The following is a 24,576-nucleotide window of genomic DNA, read 5'->3' on the forward strand; positions in this document are numbered from 1 at the left end:
GATAGTAATCAAGTGTCCTTGCCATCCTGATTGAAATAAGTCAACCCAGAAGTATCTACGTTTTTCTGATGCAGAGATATGTGATTTGTTACTCGGTTGCTAGGGTAACCCCATGTGGTTGCTAGGCAGTTACCATAGTGATACTAATGAAGTGTCCTTGCCATCCTGGTTGAAATAAATCAACCTGGAAGTCTGTACTCTTTTCTGGTGCCGAGATATGTGATTTGTTTCTCGGTTGCTAGGGTAACCCCATCTGGTTGCTAGGCAGTTACCATAGTGATAGTAATGAAGTGTCCTTGCCATCCTGAGTGAAATAAATCAACCCGGAAGTCAGTACTATTTTCTGGTGCAGAGATATGTGATTTGTTACTCGGTTGCTAGGGTAACCCCATCTGGTTGCTAGGAAGTAATCATAGTGATACTAATCAAGTGTCCTTGCCATCCTGATTGAAATAAGTCAACCCGGAAGTCTCTACGTTTTTCTGATGCAGAGATATGTGATTTGTTACTCGGTTGCTAGGGTAAGCTCATGTGGTTGCTAGGCAGTTACCATAGTGATACTAATGAAGTGTCCTTGCCATCCTGATTGAAATAAGTCAACCCGGAAGTCTCTACGTTTTTCTGGTGCAGAGATATGTGATTTGTTACTCGGTTGCTAGGGTAACCCCATCTGGTTGCTAGGCAGTTACCATAGTGATAGTAATCAAGTGTCCTTGCCATCCTGATTGAAATAAGTCAACCCGGAAGTCTCTATGTTTTTGTGATGCAGAGATATGTGATTTGTTACTCGGTTGCTAGGGTAAGCCCATCTGGTTGCTAGGCAGTTACCATAGTGATACTAATGAAGTGTCCTTGCCATCCTGATTGAAATAAGTCAACCCGGAAGTCTCTACGTTTTTCTGATGCAGAGATATGTGATTTGTTACTCGGTTGCTAGGGTAACCCCATCTGGTTGCTAGGCAGTTAACATAGTGATACTTATCAAGTGTCCTTGCCATCCTGATTGAAATAAATCAACCCAGAAGTCTCTCTGATTTTCTGGTGCAGAGATATAGTTACTGCTAAACGGTTGCTAGGGTACTCTGTGTAGTTGCTAGGGAGTGGCTTGGCAGCTGCCAATCATGAATCTCCAAAGGCTGCTTGTCAGTATGAATGATATAAACCAACTCCCATGCCTCTGTGACATTCAGAATGGAAGATATCCCTCTATGGATTTTGGTTGTTAAGGTGCTCGACAATGGTTGCTAGGGAGGGGCTAGGAAGTGTTGAAGTGATGCATGATTGGCTGTTTGCTGTCCCGAGTCAAACGAGACCACCCTTGTGTTTCTATGACACTTCTATCCGGAGATATCCCTTTGATCTTTTTCAATAGAAGTCTATGGGACTTGTTGCTAAGGTGCTCTTAATGGTTGCTAGGGCGTGGCTTGATAGCTTCACAATGATCCAGAGAGACTGATTGGTTGTCTGAGTAAAATGAGCCCACCCCCTCGTCTCTATGACACTGTGATCCAGAGCTATGTTCAATACAAATCCCTATGCCTTTTCATTTCATGGGCCGTCCTACACCATTATAAGTCAATTGGGGCATTTTTGGGCAGCTCCTGCCCCCCAGGGGTGCAACTTTTACCCCATATTGAGGTATGCTCTTACAGAGCCTGCCAGCCTCTTCAAATGTGGCAAATCACACGTTTCTACGAAATCCTCGCTTGGAGCTGTGACGCGTCAAAGTTTGTCTCAATGTTAAGTCTATGGGATTTTTCGGCCGCTTTTTGCCCCTGGGGCAAATACCGTACCCCGATCGCTTATAAAAGTCATAGCACACGTGTCCTCAATAGGCCGTTCGATTTGACACCTCATTCGTGGGTCTACGCCAAACGGTGCGGGACGAGTTAGGTGCCGAAGTTTTGTTAAGAGATATAAAAATAAAAATAAAAATAAAAGTATAACTAGATAGGTACATTTCCTGAAGAAAATGTGAGTGGTGCTTGCCGTGGCAAAACTCGTCAAATAGCCTGCTTGAAAAGAACAGAAATTGTGGTCATAAATAAATCAACCCAGAAGTCTGTATAATTTTCTGGTGCAGAAATATGTGATTTGTTACTAGGTTGCTAGGGTAAGCCCATGTGGTTGCTATGCAGTTAGCAAGGTAATACAATACATGGCTCCTTTCCATCCTGAGTGAAATAATTCAACCCAAAAATCTGTACTGTTTTCTGGTGCAGAGATATGTGATTTGTTACTCGGTTGCTAGGGTAACCCCATGTGGTTGCTAGGCAGTTACCATAGTGATACTTATCAAGTCTCCTTGCTATCCAGAGTAAAATCAGTCAACCAGGAAGTCTCTACGATGTTGTGATCCAGAGATATGTGATTTGTTATTTGGTTGCTAGGGTAACCCCTCCTTGTTGCTAGGCAGTTACCATAGTGATACTTATCAAGTCTCCTTGCCATCCTGAGTGAAATAAACCAACCCAGAAGTCTCTACGTTTTTCTGATGCAGAGATATGTGATTTGTTACTCGGTTGCTAGGGTAAGCCCATCTGGTTGCTAGGCAGTTACCATAGTGATACTAATCAAGTGTCCTTGCCATCCTGATTGAAATAAGTCAACCCGGAAGTCTCTACGTTTTTCTGATGCAGAGATATGTGATTTGTTACTCGGTTGCTAGGGTAACCCCATCTGGTTGCTAGGCAGTTACCACAGTGATACTAATCAAGTGTCCTTGCCATCCTGATTGAAATAAGTCAACCCGGAAGTCTCTATGTTTTTCTGATGCAGAGATATGTGATTTGTTACTCGGTTGCTAGGGTAACCCCATCTGGTTGCTAGGCAGTTACCATAGTGATACTAATCAAGTCTCCTTGCCATCCTGATTGAAATAAGTCAACCCGGAAGTCTCTACGTTTTTCTGATGCAGAGATATGTGATTTGTTACTCGGTTGCTAGGGTAACCCCATCTGGTTGCTAGGCAGTTACCATAGTGATACTAATCAAGTCTCCTTGCCATCCTGATTGAAATAAGTCAACCCGGAAGTCTCTACGTTTTTCTGATGCAGAGATATGTGATTTGTTACTCGGTTGCTAGGGTAACCCCATCTGGTTGCTAGGCAGTTACCATAGTGATACTAATCAAGTCTCCTTGCCATCCTGATTGAAATAAATCAACCCGGAAGTCTGTACTCTTTTCTGGTGCCGAGATATGTGATTTGTTTCTCGGTTGCTAGGGTAACCCCATCTGGTTGCTAGGCAGTTACCATAGTGATAGTAATCAAGTGTCCTTGCCATCCTGATTGAAATAAATCAACCCGGAAGTCTGTACTCTTTTCTGGTGCCGAGATATGTGATTTGTTTCTCGGTTGCTAGGGTAACCCCATCTGGTTGCTAGGCAGTTAACATAGTGATACTTATCAAGTCTCCTTGCCATCCTGATTGAAATAAGTCAACCCGGAAGTCTCTATGTTTTTGTGATGCAGAGATATGTGATTTGTTACTCGGTTGCTAGGGTAAGCCCATCTGGTTGCTAGGCAGATACCATAGTGATACTAATCAAGTGTCCTTGCCATCCTGATTGAAATAAGTCAACCCGGAAGTCTCTACGTTTTTCTGATGCAGAGATATGTGATTTGTTACTCGGTTGCTAGGGTAAGCTCATCTGGTTGCTAGGCAGTTACCATAGTGATACTAATGAAGTGTCCTTGCCATCCTGATTGAAATAAGTCAACCCGGAAGTCTCTATGTTTTTGTGATGCAGAGATATGTGATTTGTTACTCGGTTGCTAGGGTAAGCCCATCTGGTTGCTAGGCAGTTACCATAGTGATACTAATGAAGTGTCCTTTCCATCCTGATTGAAATAAGTCAACCCGGAAGTCTCTACGTTTTTCTGATGCAGAGATATGTGATTTGTTACTCGGTTGCTAGAGTAACCCCATCTGGTTGCTAGGCAGTTACCATAGTGATACTAATCAAGTCTCCTTGCCATCCTGATTGAAATAAATCAACCCAGAAGTCTCTCTGATTTTGTGGTGCAGAGATATAGTTACTGCTAAACGGTTGCTAGGGTACTCTGTTTAGTTGCTAGGGAGTGGCTTGGCAGCTGCCAATCATGAATCTCCAAAGGCTGCTTGTCAGTATGAATGATATAAACCAACTCCCATGCCTCTGTGACATTCAGAATGGAAGATATCCCTCTATGGATTTTGGTTGTTAAGGTGCTCGACAATGGTTGCTAGGGAGGGGCTAGGAAGTGTTGATTTGATGCATGATTGGCTGTTTGCTGTCCCGAGTCAAACGAGACCACCCTTGTGTTTCTATGACACTTCTATCCGGAGATATCCCTTTGATCTGTTTCAATAGAAGTCTATGGGACTTGTTGCTAAGGTGCTCTTAATGGTTGCTAGGGCGTGGCTTGATAGCTTCACAATGATCCTGAGAGACTGATTGGTCGTCTGAGTAAAATGAGCCCACCCCCTGGTCTCTATGACACTGTGATCCAGAGCTATGTTCAATACAAATCCCTATGCCTTTTCATTTCATGGGCCGTCCTACACCATTATAAGTCAATTGGGGCATTTTTGGGCAGCTCCTGCCCCCCAGGGGTGCAACTTTTACCCCATATTGAGGTATGCTCTTACAGAGCCTGCCAGCCTCTTCAAATGTGGCAAATCACACGTTTCTGTGAAATCCTCGCTCGGAGCTGTGACGCCTCAAAGTTTGTCACAATGTTAAGTCTATGGGATTTTTCGGCCGCTTTTTTGCCCCTGGGGCAAATACCGTACCCCCGATCGCTTATAAAAGTCATAGCACACGTGTCCTCAATAGGCCGTTCGATTTGACACCTCATTTGTGGGTCTACGCCAAACGGTGCGGGACGAGTTAGGTGCCGAAGTTTTGTACGGAGATAGAATAATAATAAAAAGAAGAAAAATAAAAATAAAAATAAGTATGTGAGATTACAATAGTGATGCTTTGCAAGCACCACTAATAATAAGTATGTGAGATTACAATAGTGATGCTTTGCAAGCACCACTAATAATAAGTATGTGAGATTACAATAGTGATGCTTTGCAAGCACCACTAACTAGAATGTACATTTCCTGAAGAAAATGTGAGTGGTGCTTGCCATGGCAAAACTCGTCAAATAGCATTTTATAACTGCTGAGATATGTTTTTTTTACTCGGTTGCTAGGGTACCCCCATCTGGTTGCTAGGCAGTTACCATAGTGATATTTATCAAGTCTCCTTGCTATCCTGAGTAAAATCAGTCAACCAGGAAGTCTCTATGATGTTCTGATCCAGAGATATGTGATTTGTTATTTGGTTGCTAGGGTAACCCCTCCTTGTTGCTAGGCAGTTACCAAGGTAATACAATACATGGCTCCTTTCCATCCTGAGTGAAATAAGTCAACCCGGAAGTCTCTACGTTTTTCTGATGCAGAGATATGTGATATGTTACTCGGTTGCTAGGGTAACCCCATCTGGTTGCTAGGCAGTTACCATAGTGATACTAATCAAGTGTCCTTGCCATCATGATTGAAATAAGTCAACCCGGAAGTCTCTACGTTTTTCTGATGCAGAGATATGTGATTTGTTACTCGGTTGCTAGGGTAACCCCATCTGGTTGCTAGGCAGTTTCCATAGTGATAATAATCAAGTCTCCTTGCCATCCTGATTGAAATAAGTCAACCTGGAAGTCTCTACGTTTTTCTGATGCAGAGATATGTGATTTGTTACTCTGTTGCTAGGGTAACCCCATCTGGTTGCTAGGCAGTTACCATAGTGATACTAATCAAGTCTCCTTGCCATCCTGATTGAAATAAATCAACCCAGAAGTCTCTCTGATTTTCTGGTGCAGAGATATGTGATTTGTTACTCGGTTGCTAGGGTAACCCCATGTGGTTGCTAGGCAGTTACCATAGTGATACTTATCAAGACTCTTTGCCATCCTGATTGAAATCAATCAATCCAGAAGTCTCTCTGATTTTCTGGTGCAGAGATATAGTTATTGCTAAACGGTTGCTAGTGTATCTGTTTAGTTGCTAGGGAGTGGCTTGGCAGCTGCCAATCATGAAACTCCAAAGGCTGCTTGTCAGTATGAATGATATAAACCAACTCCCATGCCTCTGTGACATTCAGAATGGAAGATATCCCTCTATGGATTTTGGTTGTTAAGGTGCTCGACAATGGTTGCTAGGGAGGGGCTAGGAAGTGTTGATTTGATGCATGATTGGCTGTTTGTGACATTCAGAATGGAAGATATCCCTCTATGGATTTTGGTTGCTAAGGTGCTCGACAATGGTTGCTAGGGAGGGGCTAGGAAGTGTTGAGGTGATTCATGATTTGCTTTTTGTTGTCCCGAGTCAAACGAGACCACCCTTGTGTTTCTATAACACTTCTCTCTGGAGATATCCCTTTGATGTCTTTCATTAGAAGTCTACTGGACTTGTTGCTAAGGTGGTTTAAATTGTTGCTAGGGCGTGGCTTGATAGCTTCACAATGATCCCAAGAGACTGATTGGTCGTCTGAGTCAAATGAGCCCGCCCCCTTGTCTCTATGACACTGTGATCCAGAGCTATGTTCAATACAAATCCCTATGCAATTTCATTCCATGGGCCGTCCTATGGGCGCTTTTTTGCCCCTGTGGCAAACACTGTACCCCCGATCGCTTATAAAAGTCATAGCACACGTGTCCTCAATAGGCCGTTCGATTTGACACCTCATTCTTGGGTCTACGCCAAACGGTGCGGGACGAGTTAGGTGCCGAAGTTTTGTATGGAGATATAATAATAAGAAGAAAAATAAGTATGTGAGATTACAATAGTGATGCTTTGCAAGCACCACTAATAAAAATAAAAATAAGTATGTGAGATTACAATAGTGATGCTTTGAATTTCTGGTGCAGAGATATGTTTTTTGTTACTTGGTTGCTAGGGTAACCCCATCTGATTGCTTGGCATTTACCACAGTGATACTTAACATGGCTCCTTGCCATCCTGAGTGAAATAAGTCAACCCTGAAGTCTCTACGATGTTCTGGAGGAGATAAATGTGATTTTTTTACTTGGTTGCTAGGTTAACCTCATGTGGTTGCTAGGCAGTTACTAAGGTGATACTTTATGAGGCTCCTTGCTATCCTGAGTGAATTAAGTCAATCCTGAAGTCTCTTTTATTTTCTGGTGCTGGGATAAGTGATTTTTTACTTGGTTGCTAGGATAAGCCCATCTGGTTGCTAGGCAGTTACCAGGGTGATACTTAACATGGCTCCTTGCCATCCTGAGTGAAATAAGTCAACCCTGAAGTCTCTGCGATGTTCTGGAGGAGATAAATGTGATTTGTTACTTGGTTGCTAGGGTAGCCCCATATGGTTGCTAAGCAGTTACCATAGTGATACTTGTAAAGGCTACTTTCCATCCTGAGTGAAATAAATCATCCTGGAAGTCTCTACGATTTTCTGGTTCAGAGATACGTGATTTGTTACTTGGTTGCTAGGGTAACCCCATCTGGTTGCTTGGCATTTACCACAGTGATACTTATCAAGTCTCCTTGCCATCCTGAGTGAAATAAGTCTTCACGGAAGTCTCTATGATTTTCTGGTGCAGAGATATATGGTTTAATATTCAGTTGCTAGGGTAACCTCATCTGGTTGCTAGGCAGTTACCAGGGTGATACTTAACATGGCTCCTTGCCATCCTGAGTGAAATAAGTCAACCCTGAAGTCTCTACGATGTTCTGGAGGAGATAAATGTGATTTTTTACTTGGTTGCTAGGTTAACCTCATGTGGTTGCTAGGCAGTTACTAAGGTGATACTTTATGAGGCTCCTTGCTATCCTGAGTGAATTAAGTCAATCCTGAACTCTCTTTTATTTTCTGGTGCTGGGATAAGTGATTTTTTACTTGGTTGCTAGGGTAAGCCCATCTGGTTGCTAGGCAGTTACCAGGGTGATACTTAACATGGCTCCTTGCCATCCTGAGTGAAATAAGTCAACCCTGAAGTCTCTGCGATGTTCTGGAGGAGATAAATGTGATTTGTTACTTGGTTGCTAGGGTAGCCCCATATGGTTGCTAAGCAGTTACCAGGGTGATACTTAATGAGGCTCCATGCCGTCCTGTGTGAAATAAGTCAACCCGGAAGTCTCTATGACATTCTGATCCTGAGATACCCATCTTACTGTTTTTGAATGGAAGTTAAAGGGATTTGGTTGCTAGGGCATGGCTTAGTATTTTTCATGATGATACTTAAAGACTGACTGCTCACCCAATTCAAACAAGCCAACTCTCATGTCTGTAGGGCATACTGATCAGGTGATATCCATCTAAGCAATTTTGAATGGCAGTCAATGGGTTCTGGTTGCTAGGTTGCACTAAATGACAGACAGACAGACAGACAGACAGACAGATAGACAGACAGACAGATATGACAGAGAGAGGGAGGAAAAAGGATGAATAGAAAGAAATAGATAGAGAGAGATATATAAACATTGTATTGCCAAAGCAATATTGTAAAAACAGTGATTTAAATAAAGTTTGATTGAATTTGTTAGAAATAAAGATTGAACAGACTGGCCCTCTTCACTTTAAGAGACAGATAGAAATAGAGATTTGATAGAAAAGAAGCCTAAAGCATGTTAAAGCCTTCTGTTGGTGGCTCATATTTGAATATTGACAGTTGGTCTTGGCTCATCTGAACATTCCGTCAATGTAAGTGAATGGGATTTTTCCAGTTTTTGATCATCCGCTTTGAGAAAACAGTAAGTCCGATCAGTTAGAAAAGATATAGCACACTATTCGGGATTAGTCTGAAGGTCTGTGCTGAGTTTGGTGCATGTAGCTTAAAAGCTCTAGGAGTTAGTCTTGGTAATTGTAGTCTCAGAATAATAATAATAATAATAATAAGTTTAAATAGAATTTCAGTAGGTTGGCTTTCTCAAGCCAACCTAATAATAAGTTTAAGTAGGATTTCAGTAAGTTGGCTCTCACAAGCCAACTTAATAAGTTTAAGTAGGATTTCAGTAAGTTGGCTCTCACAAGCAACTTAATAAAAATAATAAGTATGTGAGATTACAATAGTGATGCTTTGCAAGCACCACTAATTATAATAAGTATGGCGAATAAAAATAGTGATGCCTTGCCTTTGGCAAGCACCACTAATAATAAGTATGTGAGATTACAATAGTGATGCTTGGCAAGCACCACTAATAAGTATGGCGAATAACAATAGTGATGCCTTGCCTTTGGCAAGCACCACTAATAATAAGTATGGCGAATAACAATAGTGATGCCTTGCCTTTAGCAAGCACCACTAACTAGACAGGTACATTTCTTGAAGAAAATGTGAGTGGTGCTTGCCATGGCAAAACTCGTCAAATAGCATGTTATAACTTGAAAAGAACAAAAATTATGGTCATAAATAAATATCCCAGAAGTCTGTACGATTTTCTGGTGCAGAAATATGTGATTTGTTACTCGGTTGCTAGGGTATGCCCATGTGGTTGCTATGCAGTTACCAAGGTAATACAATACATGGCTCCTTTCCATCCTGAGTGAAATAAGTCAACCCGGAAGTGTCTACTATTTTCTGGTGCAGAGATATGTGATTTGTTACTCGGTTGCTAGGGTAACCCCATCTGGTTGCTAGGCAGTTACCATAGTGATAGTAATCAAGTGTCCTTGCCATCCTGAGTGAAATAAATCAACCCAGAAGTCTGTACTATTTTCTGGTGCAGAGATATGTGATTTGTTACTCAGTTGCTAGGGTAACCCCTCCTTGTTGCTAGGCAGTTACCATAGTGATTCTAATCAAGTGTCTTTGCCATCCTGATTGAAATAAACCAACCCAGAAGTCTCTACGTTTTTCTGATGCAGAGATATGTGATTTGTTACTCGGTTGCTAGGGTAACCCCATGTGGTTGCTAGGCTGTTACCATAGTGATACTTATCAAGTCTCCTTGCCATCCTGATTGAAATAAATCAATCCAGAAGTCTCTACGATTTTCTGGTGCAGAGATATGTGATTTGTTACCCGGTTGCTAGGGTACTCCCATGTGGTTGCTAGGCAGTTACCATAGTGATACTTATCAAGTGTCCTTGCCACCCTTGTGTTTCTATGACACTTCTATCCGGAGATATCCCTTTGATCTCTTTCATTAGATGTCTATGGAGTTGTTGCTAAGGTGCTGTAAATGGTTGCTATGGCGTGGCTTGATAGCTTTGCAATGATCCTGAGAGACTGATTGGTCATCTGAGTAAAATGAGCCCACCCCTTGTCTCTATGACACTGTGATCCAAAGCTATGTTCAATACAAAATCCCTATGCAATTTCATTTCATGGGCCATCCTACACCATTGTAAGTCAATGGGGCAACTTTGGGCAGCTCCTGTCCCCCAGGGGTGCAACTTTGACACCATTTTGAGGTATGCTCTTACAGAGCCTGCCAGCCTCTTCAAATGTGGCAAATCACACGTTTCTGCGAAATTCTCGCTCGGAGCTGGGACTCGTCAAATTTGTCGCAATGTTAAGTCTATGGGATTTTTTCTGCCGCTTTTTTGTCCCTGGGGCAAATACCGTAAACCCGATCGCTTATAAAAGTCATAGCACACCTCTCCTCAATAGGCCGCATAATTTGACGCCTCACTCAGGGGTGTGTGACAAAAGCTGCGGGACAAGTTACACGCCGAACTTTTGTGTGGAAGAATAATAATTATTGCGAATAACAATAGTGATGCCTTGCCTTTGGCAAGCACCACGAATAAGTATGGCGAATAACAATAGTGATGCCTTGCCTTTGGCAAGCACCACTAATAATATGTATGGCGAATAACAATAGTGATGCCTTGCCTTTGGCAAGCACCACTAATAATGATAAGTATGGCGAATAACAATAGTGATGCCTTGCCTTTGGCAAGCACCACTAATAATTATGGCGAATAACAATAGTGATGCCTTGCCTTTGGCAAGCACCACTAATAAGTATGGCGAATAACAATAGTGATGCCTTGCTTTTGGCAAGCACCACTAACTAGATAGGTACATTTCCTGAAGAAAATGTTAGTGGTGCTTGCCGTGGCAAAACTCGTCAAATAGCATTTTCTAACTTGTTGCTAAGCACTAAAGTAATGGTCATATAATTTTTCATGTGTTAACATGATGCTAGCATGTTTTAGCATGTTTTAGCACTTCGCTAGGCGATGCTAGCATGTGTTAGCATGATGCTAGCACGTTTTTAGCATGTTTTAGCACTTTGCTAGGCGATGCTAGCATGTGTTAGCATGATGCTAGTAAATTTTTTGCATGTTTTATCACTTCGTTAGGCGATGCTAGCATGTGTTAGCATGATGCTAACACGTTTTTAGCACGTTTTTGCACTTCGCTAGGCGATGCTAACATGTGTTAGCATGATGCTAGCACGTTTTAGCATATTTTAGCACTTTGTTAGGCAATGCTAGCGTGTGTTAGCATGATGCTAGCACGTTTTTAGCCTGTTTTAACACTTCGCTAGGCGATGCTAGCATGTGTTAGCATGATGCTAACACATTTATAGCATGTTTTAACACTTCGTTAGGCAAGCACCACTAATAAGTATGCAAGAGAACAATAGTGATTACTTGCCTTTGGCAAGCACCACTAATAATAAGTATGCAAGAGAACAATAGTGATGCCTTGCCTTTGGCAAGCACCACTAATAATAATAAGTTTAAATAGGATTTCAGTAAGTTGGCTTTCTCAAACCAACCTAATAATAATAAGTTTAAATTGAATTTCAGTAAGTTGGCTTTCTCAAACCAACCTAATAATAATACGTTTAAATTGAATTTCAGTAAGTTGGCTTTCTCAAGCCAACCTAATAAGTATGCAAAAGAACAGTAGTGATGCCTTGCCTTTGGCAAGCACCACTAATAAGTATGCAAGAGAACAATAGTGATGCCTTGAACAATAGTGATGCCTTTGGCAAGTTAGGTTTTCATAAATATGCCCCTTTCAGCCATTTTGTATTGTATTTATTTTTTGCTAATTAACAAATTGAAAGACATAAATTCTAAACATGGGTACCAGATATGAAGTCAATTGGATCTACGTTTCAAGAGAAGAGGAGTTGTAGGTTTTCCCAAATTTTCACTGTACAGAAAAATCCATCATGGCGGAAATTATGGGACCTTGATGCTTTTTTGTTCCCCATGAGAAATGAGGCATGTACACCATGTTTCAGATCAATTGAACAAATGGGGTGGAAATAACATCATTTTGAAAATGGGAATTTTTGGCATGGCCTGTAGCACCCCCTGAGGGTGAATATGGGCCATTATTGGTGTAGGGTTTCCCGTTGGCCTGTCGTATCAATGTACCAAATTAGAAAAATTTGGACCAGAAAATGGGACTTTTGGGCGTGTCCTTTCATCCATTTTTTATTGTATTAATTTTTGCTAAGTAATGATTTGAAAGACATCAATACTACATGTGTATCAAATTTAAAGTCAATTGGCGCAATGGTTCAGGAGAAGATATTTGTAGGTTTTCCCAAATGTTCACTTTACTGGAAAATCCATCATAGTGGAAGTTATGGGTCCTTAAGGCTTTTTTGTTCCCCATGAGAAATGAGGCATGTACAGCAAGTTTCAGAAGAATTGGACAAATGGGTTGGAAATGCCACCACTTTGAAAATATAAAGTTTGGGTGTGCCCAGTAGCGCCACCTATGGGCAAATGTGGGCCATTATTTGTGTGCCGGTACCTGTTGGCATTATCAATGTGCCAAATTAGAAAATGTTTGACCAGTGACTGAGATATTGGGGCTCAAGGAGAATAATAATAACAGTAACTAGATAGGTACATTTCCTGAAGAAAATGTGAGTGGTGCTTGCCGTGGCAAAACTCGTGAAATAGCATGCTTGAAAAGAACAAAAATTGTGGTCATAAATAAATCAACCCAGAAGTCTCTACGTTTTTCTGATGCAGAGATATGTGATTTGTTACTCGGTTGCTAGGGTAAACCCATCTGGTTGCTAGGCAGTTACCATAGTGATAGTAATGAAGTCTCCTTGCCATCCTTATTGAAATAAGTCAACCCGGAAGTCTGTACTATTTTCTGGTGCAGAGATATGTGATTTGTTACTCGGTTGCTAGGGTAACCCCATGTGGTTGCTAGGCAGTTACCATAGTGATACTTATCAAGTCTCCTTGCTATCCAGAGTAAAATCAGTCAACCAGGAAGTCTCTACGATGTTCTGATCCAGAGATATGTGATTTGTTATTTGGTTGCTAGGGTAACCCCTCCTTGTTGCTAGGAAGTTACCATAGTGATACTTATGAAGTGTCCTTGCCATCCTGAGTGAAATAAACCAACCCAGAAGTCTCTACGTTTTTCTGATGCAGAGATATGTGATTTGTTAATTGGTTGCTAGGGTAACCCCATCTGGTTGCTAGGCAGTTACCATATTGATACTAATGAAGTGTCCTTGCCATCCTGGTTGAAATAAATCAACCCGGAAGTCTGTACTCTTTTCTGGTGCCGAGATCTGTGATTTGTTTCTCGGTTGCTAGGGTAACCCCATCTGGTTGCTAGGCAGTTACCATAGTGATAGTAATCAAGTGTCCTTGCGATCCTGAGTGAAATAAATCAACCCGGAAGTCAGTACTATTTTCTGGTGCAGAGATATGTGATTTGTTACTCGGTTGCTAGGGTAACCCCATCTGGTTGCTAGGCAGTTACCATAGTGATAGTAATCAAGTGTCCTTGCCATCCTGATTGAAATAAGTCAACCCAGAAGTATGTACGTTTTTCTGATGCAGAGATATGTGATTTGTTACTCGGTTGCTAGGGTAACCCCATGTGGTTGCTAGGCAGTTACCATATTGATACTAATGAAGTGTCCTTGCCATCCTGGTTGAAATAAATCAACCTGGAAGTCTGTACTCTTTTCTGGTGCCGAGATATGTGATGTGTTTCTCGGTTGCTAGGGTAACCCCATCTGGTTGCTAGGCAGTTACCATAGTGATAGTAATCAAGTGTCCTTGCCATCCTGAGTGAAATAAATCAACCCGGAAGTCAGTACTATTTTGTGGTGCAGAGATATGTGATTTGTTACTCGGTTGCTAGGGTAACCCCATCTGGTTGCTAGGCAGTAATCATAGTGATAGTAATCAAGTGTCCTTGCCATCCTGATTGAAATAAGTCAACCCGGAAGTCTCTACGTTTTTCTGATGCAGAGATATGTGATTTGTTATTTGGTTGCTAGGGTAACCCCATCTGGTTGCTAGGCAGTTACCATAGTGATAGTAATCAAGTGTCCTTGCCATCCTGATTGAAATAAGTCAACCCAGAAGTATCTACGTTTTTCTGATGCAGAGATATGTGATTTGTTACTCGGTTGCTAGGGTAACCCCATGTGGTTGCTAGGCAGTTACCATATTGATACTAATGAAGTGTCCTTGCCATCCTGGTTGAAATAAATCAACCTGGAAGTCTGTACTCTTTCTGGTGCCGAGATATGTGATGTGTTTCTCGGTTGCTAGGGTAACCCCATCTGGTTGCTAGGCAGTTACCATAGTGATAGTAATCAAGTGTCCTTGCCATCCTGAGTGAAATAAATCAACCCGGAAGTCAGTACTATTTTCTGGTGCAGAGATATGTGATTTGTTACTCGGTTGCTAGGGTAACCCCATGTGGTTGCTAGGCAGTAATCATAGTGATAGTAATCAAGTGTCCTTGCCATCCTGATTGAAATAAGTCAACCCGGAAGTCTCTACGTTTTTCTGATGCAGAGATATGTGATTTGTTACTCGGTTGCTAGGGTAACCCCATCTGGTTGCTAGGCAGTTACCATAGTGATAGTAATGAAGTGTCCTTGCCATCCTGAGTGAAATAAATCAACCCGGAAGTCAGTACTATTTTCTGGTGCAGAGATATGTGATTTGTTACTCGGTTGCTAGGGTAACCCCATCTGGTTGCTAGGCAGTAATCATAGTGATAGTAATCAAGTGTCCTTGCCATCCTGATTGAAATAAGTCAACCCGGAAGTCTCTACGTTTTTCTGATGCAGAGATATGTGATTTGTTACTCGGTTGCTAGGGTAACCCCATCTGGTTGCTAGGCAGTTACCTTAGTGATACTAATGAAGTGTCCTTGCCATCCTGATTGAAATAAATCAACCCAGAAGTTTCTCTGATTTTCTGGTGCAGAGATATAGTTACTGCTAAAGGGTTGCTAGGGTACTCTGTTTAGTTGCTAGGGAGTGGCTTGGCAGCTGCCAATCATTAATCTCCAACGGCTGCTTGTCAGTATGAATGATATAAACCAACTCCCATGCCTCTGTGACATTCAGAATGGAAGATATCCTCTATGGATTTTGGTTGCTAAGGTGCTCGACAATGGTTGCTAGGGAGGGGCTAGGAAGTGTTGAGGTGATTCATGATTGGCTGTTTGCTGCCCCGAGTGAAACGAGACCACCCTTGTGTTTCTATGAAACTTCTATCCGGAGATATCCCTTTGATGTCTTTCATTAGAAGTGTATGGGACTTGTTGCTAAGGTGCTCTAAATTGTTGCTAGGGCGTGGCTTGATAGATTCAAAATGATCCTGAGATACTGATTGGTCGTCTGAGTAAAATGAGCCCGCCCCATTGTCTCTATGACACTGTGATCCAGAGCTATGTTGAATACAAATCCCAATGCCATTTCATTTCATGGGCCGTCCTACACCATTGTAAGTCAATTGGGGCATTTTTGGGCTGCTCCTGCCCCCAGGGGTGCAACTTTTACCCCATTTTGAGGTATGCTCTTACAGAGCCTGCCAGCCTCTTCAAATGTGGCAAATCACACGTTTCTGCGAAATCCTCGCTCGGAGCTGTGACGCGTCAAAGTTTGTCGCAATGTTAAGTCTATGGGATTTTTCGGCCGCTTTTTTGCCCCTGGGGCAATTACCGTACCCCGATCGCTTATAAAAGTCATAGCACACGTGTCCTCAATAGGCCGTTCGATTTGACACCTCATTCGTGGGTCTACGCCAAACGGTGCGGGACGAGTTAGGTGCCGAAGTTTTGTACGGAGATAGAATAATAAAAAGTATAAAAATAAAAATAAGTATGTGAGATTACAATAGTGATGCTTTGCAAGCACCACTAATAATAAATATAGCTGCAAGCAGCAATGCGGATTCCTCCTCAAAATGGCAAACTATTTAAAATTGATCAGTAGAGAGTTGGGGTTAAACTTTCCCAATGGAGGAATCCAAAAAAGATATCTTTCTGTCTGATGTTACGTCCCTCCCCGTCTAGGATTGGGAGAGGGTAACAAGGTAATAATGAGGATGGAAAAAAAACAATTAGGCAGCTAAAGAGTGTCCCAAAGATCACTCCAATCTTAAATCAATCAAAGTATCATATTTATTAACGTATTATATATTTATAAAGATTACTCATGAGAAAGGGAAGCTTCAAAAGGCTTCAAGAGGGGACTAGAGGGAAGAGGATTTTTATAGGTTTTTCCACATTTTCATTGTACAGGAAAATCCATCATTCCGGACCTTATGGATCCTGGAGGCTTTTTTGTTACCATTGAGAAATGAGGCATGTAAACCAAGATTCAGAAGAATTTGACAAATGGGGTAGAAATGACATCACTTTGAATAAAAGCTTCAATCTATCACTGTCTACAAATATTTAAAGTTTCTTAACAGTCAGGCATTCAGATTTGATGTTATTAGTAGCTGAAAAATGATTGGCGCTGGCGGCCATGTTTTTTTATTTGTCAGATTGAAATTTTAGGATATGTTAGCCTTGTAGCCCTACAAGCATACCAATTTTCAACTTCATTGATCATATGGTTGCAGTTATGAGTGTTTTTTGGTTGTAGTGCCCCCTATAGGCGAACGTTTTCATGACTTTGCATGCATCCTCAAAATGTCCTGTTGTTTATTTTTATCAAGTTTCGTAACATTTGGCCTTTTAGTTTGGTAGATATTGGTCAATACGTACAAAATGGATGACGCCTGACCATTTAGTTGGATTATATCTTCGCAATGCTTTGACCAGGGGTGCCCAATACGTCGATCGCGATCTACCATTCGATCGCAAAGGCAATGCTGGTAGACCGCACAAAATTTAAATGTGCTAAAATGTGTTAAATTTGTGTTAAAAATAAATATAATGTCTTTCCTTCTTTTAGTTTCTGTCTGACTTGAACTTGACGAGTAAATTTTGACCAGGCGAGATTTTTGTTTATTCAGTAGCCATGACAACTAGGTTCGCACCCTCCAAGGATTCTGAGAACAGAGCGCGAAATTGCAAAGCTAACAGTGTTTGAGACTAGCTACCAGCAGCTACTGCACGGATTATGCAAAACTGTCTGATTCCATTCAGTGCAAATCATCAGAATAAGGTAAATGCCCTGTCTATTGTAATCTATTGTGCTGTAGGTGTTTTTGGTTTAGTGTTAAAACTGGATGATATCAACGTTGAACATTATTTAATTTTTTTTAATTAATTTGAAGATGAATTCCATGTAGGGATACATGCAGTAGTCCCAACAAGCATTTTTTAGTTTTTTTTTTAAAGGGTAACTAAACCCTAAACCAACTTTTTTTAGTTAATGATCTGTAAGCATGGGGCTTTATTAGTACTGGTCATTGATTCAAGTAATTTTTTTGACATTTGTGTATAAAGTGTTTTTTTTCTACAATATATGGTGTAAAAACGTCTGAGTGCTGCCCTCTTCAGGTTGAACGGTGGCTACTGCAGTTGAATTTTCCTATTGGCTGTTGCGGTACTTCGTGACGTAAGCGGTGACAGCTGACGTAAGCAGGTTCCAGCTCACCACGCCAGATTCATGTACATGTCGTCTTGCGACCGTGTGAGGAATAATAATAACATAGAGTCTGACAGCAGCTGTCAATTAATCCGTCACTACGAGTCTCAGGTAACCCCCACCCCCCACCCCCCGCTCAGCCCCGCACTCGGTTCGTTCCCTCTATCCCCGCCGGGGTCTGCCCACTTTTCCAGCATTTTCAAATATTTCTAGTGGGTGGAGTCAGACTCTGAGCAGGTGTTTAGTTACCCTTTATTGAAACAGTTTTTTTAGTTGGTAGATCTTATTGAGTTGGTCATTTAAAAGTAGATCATCAAGCAAAAAAGTGTTGGCACCCCTGGCTTTGACCAATTAAAAATTCCTTTGATAACTTATAATCATGAATGTTCATAGTAGACACACCATAATTTTCGTGCAAATCGGATATACGGCGTAAGAGTTAGAAAAAGTATGTTATTTGAATTCTGCAAATAAGTGCGAAATTTTTCATGATGGAAATGAAATCGGAGATATGTTTTGTTCGTCTTGAGCCAAGGAATCCAACTATGTAATACACTTGTGCGACAAACGGTTTAGGAGTTATGGGCCAACATGTAAACATGATAACTATAGCACCACCTTGAGGCCGATTGGACTTACGGTTTGGTCTGCACTATCAGTTTTAGGGCAGAATAATAAAAATAATAATAATAAATATAGCTGCTAGCAGCAATTAACGGGGTTCGAGCCTTTTAAGAGCTTTCAACTTATGCAAAAAATTAATGTATTTGTATATGTGCTCTGTAAGTTGCTGAATTTGCAAACTGATGTTAAATATGACTGATGTCTTGTGTTCAACGTTCCAATAGCGGAAACATTTTATAAAATGTCATAAAACAAGATATACATTTTGTAGGTCTTGGTGCAATTTTGTAATTTTTTGATTATTCAAAATCTGAACAAATACAATAGGGTTCCTGCATCTTCAGTGCTTGGACCCTTAAAAATCAGAAAATCAGTACAAATACAATAGGGTTCCTGCACCTTGGGTGCTTGGACCCATAATAATAATCAGAAAATCAGTACAAATACAATAGGGTTCCTGCACCTTTGGTGTTTGGAACCCTAAAAATAATAAGAAAATGTAAACTAATACAATAGTGTTCCTGCACCTTTGGTGCTTGGACCCGTAATAAATACAGCACAGCAGACAAAGCCCATTTATTCACATGTTTACTACAATACTCTACAATATAAAAAAACAATACTCATCTACACTCTGCCCCCTCTACCGGTGATGCAGTGTCATGTGCGGAAACAACTCACTCTAGGGGGCACTGCAGGGGAATTTAAACCCTGCTCAAATCGAGCATTAACTTGCATTTTAGACAAAATATGTCCAATTAATTTGCTAATTTTTCTCTGTCAATGCAAATTGTTCCAAAAAGCAAAAGCAGACTCAATCTTTGTGCATCACCAAGCAACAAAAACTGACAGCCTGTCTGGAAATGCAAAAACACTAACAAGCAGTGAAACATTGTCCAGTGTTGATTTAAGAAATAGCAGCACTCCTGAAACACCAATTGTCTAATCAAATTAAAGGGACGGAACTAACTGTTTTTTAAAATAGTTTATCATTAGTTATTCATAAGTGTTTAAATTTGATGGTGTGGTTGACAAATGTTATTATTGTCCAAAGTATTTAATTGAATCCTGGAATATGTCACATAACATTTTCAACGTAACAGTTTCTTGGTATATCTCCCTTCAGGCTTAGCAGGGGACCAAACAGAATCAGAGTCAGACCCTGTAGAGGACAGAATCCTTAACCGGATAGAGGAGGAGAAGAAAAAGTGTGTACCATTTTATTTATTTAAAACAGTATTATTGTCTACCTGATTGTTGTAATCTTGTATTAATATGACATTTTTATATGACTCGTTTGCATAACTCATATTGAAATTTGTCTTTATAGTTACAAGATCACATCTGGACATTTAAAAGGGCTGAAGACTGAGATTGAACATCTACAGCTGTTACGAGAAAAGTCCAAAGTGAAACTTCAATTAGAATTTGAGGAATGGTGGACCCAGGAGACCACCAGGCTGCAGGTTTTATAGATATTTAATTTCAATGACAAAGCTAAACTTGTCTGCAATGTCAAAAATATGTTTGTACCGGTGGAGCAGTTCTACCAAAAAAACTGGTTTACTATTGCCCAGTCCTTAGACGGCGTAATCTGTGTATAGAGAGCAGCAGAACTGCAACTCTGTACATACTGTAAATGGGTCATTACTACAATTCGGTGACATTCCGGCTTTGAAACTTTTGTAAAATAAAACATACTTTTACAAGTTTCTTCATGTTTCATCATCATCTTGTGATTGATATTTAGGAAACATATTTTTAAACTAATATTTACGATTTTACTTTTGTTAAAATAAATACTGTATATTGAGAATATGAGAAAATTACACAGTGAATGAAGAAAAGGATTTCAGTTAATTAACATTTTACTTTTAAGCCCACAGAAGTGTGTAAAATTATAAAAAGTCTTTATTCTTTTTAACAAGCCTATCAAAATTGTAATTGGGTGAAATTAAACAATATAATTTCCACACAGACTTGTAATGGGGACAAATGACACAGAATTGTATGAATGACCCATATTTACAGGCGTTCCTGTGCGAGAAGCTCCTTTACATTGAAAAACAGCTCAGACAGATTCAAAAACATGTTCAGTGCGAACGTCCCCTACTAAACTTAAAATAAAAAATGCTTTAATACAATGACCAGGAAGAAGAGAGAAAGGGAGAGAAAAGGCTTAACATGAAAATAGTGTATTTCTCCTTAGGTTTTGGCACTAAATAGTGTTTGTTTGAAAATCATGTGGTGTTTTAACTACATTTGTACTACTGTACTTTTATTTTTATTAATGCATTAATGCCGTTTTTCTTACATCTCTCACTCTCTACCAGAACGAGCTCTAACATATGCAATTCAATTTAATGGCACGTCATGAATAGGTGCGTTTACTGGGGTTTTAAAATCCCAATGGTGGGAAACATTTAACAAGCACTCAAATGATATATTATTTTGACAAAATGATCTTGCTTCTGACAGAAAACACGCTGATTGTTACTTATCATCCATCTAAAGCAACAGCTGATATCTCACACAACTCACACGAAAAGTGTGTGTGTTTCAAGTAAATTTCTTTCTTCATTCTCAGCGGTTTGGGTGTGTGACCCTAAAATAAGGGACAAACAGCATTGCGTATGGATTTCATACAGAACACAATTTTTTCCCTTAATTACGGGATGATTCCTTTTTTTACAGGATGTTTGGCATATTTTGTTAATTAATTTGACCGGGTACTGCTTCAGTGTGAGGGTGACACTCTCTTTCCATTCATTGTCATTAATTCCCTAATTTGTTAATGGCGGCGACAACGGTTGTCAGAGGCCGGGATGGCAGAATTCTTGTGATAATGCACCAATTACAACAAAGAATCTCCAGTTTCACAAAACAGCATCTAATATATTTAAAGGGAAAATAATGACAGTAGATTATATACTTCTGAAGCAGTAAAACAAGTGGGTATATCAAGGGTATATGCAAATATTGATCCTTAGAAATCGTTATATGCAAACAGCCCTGGTAAAAAGTAAGCATACATGCATTTGGCCCTGACTACACCACTTGTTTGTACTGTATTTAGCAGCATGATGTGTTACTCCTTTTTACTTTAAAGTCAGGATATTTTCACTGGTATATGTTATAATTAACATGACACTAGCTCAATCGCTGGGTGATATAACCTGACAGTGTTTCTGACATGAACTGTCATACATGGTCCTACTCTCCCTTTGTCTGACATCAGACAGCCCCATCCTAAACCTATGCCATTGGTTGAGCCAATTTTGTTGTGTCAGTCTGACTGGGATGTTCAAACAAACAATGCAATGTTTTGATATTACCACAAATCTTTAGTGTTTCCACTTTCTGCTGAAGGCCGATCATTATGAACATTTTAATTATTTAGAATTTAAATACATTTAAACAGCACAACAACAGACTGTTATTAAAAAATGAAAAGTTAAAATACATTTACACTGCACAAGAAATCACCATGAAATCATGAAAAATTAAAACACATAATTTACACAGCACAAGGGATCACTGTACAATTATGAAGAAATTAAAGACATTTACACAGCAATAAGAAAAATTGCAAGTAGTTCATATTGGAGGGGAACTGTCAAAATTGTATTGATGAGGAGGAGTAGGATTTTATATGTAAATAATTGGTTTAAGAATCTTGGCTGCATTTGACCACAATTATGTGTAGGGAATTTGCATAATGGTTAGCTTATGGCTTTAAGCTTATGTCTGGGATTAATTGTGAGACTAGTTTTTGTCATCTGTATTTAAACCCAGTCTTTTCAGTTGTTATTTACTCAGTCTTCTCTTGAAGTAAGTCAGCCTCAGTTTTTTTCCCCGTGCTATATGCCTGTATGTTCTTATACTTTTTAGATTTTTTGACTTCAGGAACTTTGTAATTTTTCCCTTTTTTTGTTGCCTCTCCATGTGAATTATATACTTGTTGAAGTGTTGGAATTGCCTTTTCCCCTAAGACTGATTTGTGCCTTGTATCTCATCTTGAAATTACCATTTGTGCTCAGTAAAGACAGCCCTTTGAACATCACACTGTCTCCAGCCTTGTGTCTGCATTTGGGTCCACGTGTCTCCAGTAGCTCACGGGATAAGACTGCAACCCCTGCACGCTAGTGACCCACCCCCCACACACACACACCAAGGGAACCTCAGTGTTGCTGAGTATGCCATAACTTTCCGTACTTTAGCTGCAGAGAGCAAGTCGAACATGGAAGCCCTGATAGCAGCCTTTCAGCATGGTCTCTCAGACACTATCAAGGATTAACTAGTCTCCAGAGAGGCTGTGGCAGATCTGGAGACACTGATTGATTTGTCTATACGGATAGATAACCGACTTAGGGAGAGAAGAAGGGAACGTCACACCACCCCTTACCCATAATTTGAAGTTCGGGTTCCACTGATTTCAGCGTCCACTGATCTTTCCTCAAGTTTAACTTCTGCACTGGAGGAGCCCATGCAGATGGGTGTACCCGTCTCTCTCAGTCAGAATGTGACCGAAGAATTAAGGAGAGGTGCTGTCTCTATTGTGGGGAACCTGGACACTTCAGATCTTCCTGCCCAGCACTGATGGGAAAAGACAAGGCCCGTCCAGGGAAGGGAGGACTGTGATGGGTCAAGCCTCTACTCCTGAGTCTGGGGCAACTGGAATCCTCCACAACATATCACTTTCTTGGGGAAGGGGTGAACAACCTTTGAAGGCCTTACTGGACTCCAGGGCTGCTGGAAACTTCTTGGATGCTAACCTAGCCTCTTGACTCAAGATCCCTTTGGCCACCATTGACCCTCCTGTGAATGTCACTGCTCTTGATGGACGTCCCATTGGTTCGAGTAAGATCTGTCATCTCACTGCTCCACTATGTCTGTGTGTGGGGGAACACCAGGAGACTCTTCAGCTTCATGTTATTCCCTCTCCAGAATTCCCTGTGGTCCTAGGATATCCTTGGTTGATCCATCATAATCCACATATCAACTGGACCTTTGGTTCAATAATTGAATGGGGAACCTCGTGTCATGCTACTTGTCTTTTCACTAGACCTTCTCCCACTCTCGAGTCCCAAGTCCCACCTGAGTTATCCAGAGTCCCTCAAGAATACATGGATGTAAAAGAGGTTTTCAGTAAGTCGTGAGTGGCATTTAAATGTTGCCTGGAACCTGCCCGCTTCGTGGTCGGATTTATTCTCTCTCTGCCCCTGAAAGTGTTGCCATGGAGAATTATATCAAGGATGCTCTGGCCTCTGGGTTCATACACCCTTCCTCCTCACCTGCTGGAGCAGGCTTCTTTTTTGTCGAGAAGAAGGATGGCGGGCTCCATCCTTGCCTAGACTACCATGGACTTATTAAGGTTACTGTTAGGAACCGATTCCCACTTCCCCTAATTATATCTTCTTTTGAGTTGCTTCTGGGAGTGACAATTTTCACCAAGTTAGACCTGCGAAATGCTTACAACCTTGTCCGTATTCGTGAAGGTGATGAATGGAAAACCGTATTTAACACTCCTTGTGGTCATTATGAATACTTGGTTATGCCTTTTGGTTTAGTTAATGCCCACATCCAGATGGACCCTAGCAAGACTCAGGCAGTTACTGACTGGCCACACCCCATCACAGTTAAGGAGCTGCAACGCTTTTTGTGGTTTGCTAATTTCTACATACGTTTTATAAGGAATTTTAGCTCCATAACTGCACCTCTTACTGCCCTTATTAAAGGTATCCCTAAGAAGCTTTCTTGGACCGCAGAGGCAGGCAAGGCATTCAAGGATATGAAGAAGCATTTTGTCACAGCTCCAATACTTAAACTGCCTGCACCAGAGCTCCCTTTTATCATTGAATTTGATTCTTCTAACGGGGGGTGGGGGCTATACTTTCCCAACGAGCAAGAACTGATGTCTCTCTCTCCCAGTGAAAGTAATTATGACATTGGCAAACGAGAACTGCTTGCGGTCAAGGTGGCTTTGGATGAGTGGCAACACTGGCTAGAGGGGGCAAAACATACATTCCTGGTCTGGACTGACCATTAGAACTTGTCCTACATAGCTAAGCTAAGTGGCCAGGTGGGCACTTTTTTTAATTCAATTTTAGTGGCCCAACATGGAGGAGGATGTCCGTTTCTTTGTTGCGGCCTGCCCCACCT

At 40.8% G+C, this 24,576-nt stretch overlaps 1 protein-coding gene across 2 annotated transcripts in view; it reads left to right on the forward strand.

The window, feature by feature from the left end:
• kif6 (kinesin family member 6) overlaps positions 1-24,576 on the forward strand; it is a 482,085-nt gene that overhangs the window by 368,022 nt on the left and 89,487 nt on the right. For both annotated transcript variants that reach the window (XM_052153424.1, XM_052153425.1), the window contains 2 exons: positions 19,541-19,622; positions 19,745-19,880. In XM_052153424.1, coding sequence (XP_052009384.1) covers positions 19,541-19,622; positions 19,745-19,880 — 218 coding nt within the window. The remainder of the gene's footprint in view (positions 1-19,540; positions 19,623-19,744; positions 19,881-24,576) is intronic.

Source organism: Xyrauchen texanus, chromosome 22 (genome assembly GCF_025860055.1).
Source record: "Xyrauchen texanus isolate HMW12.3.18 chromosome 22, RBS_HiC_50CHRs, whole genome shotgun sequence".
Taxonomy (NCBI): Eukaryota; Metazoa; Chordata; class Actinopteri; order Cypriniformes; family Catostomidae; genus Xyrauchen; species Xyrauchen texanus.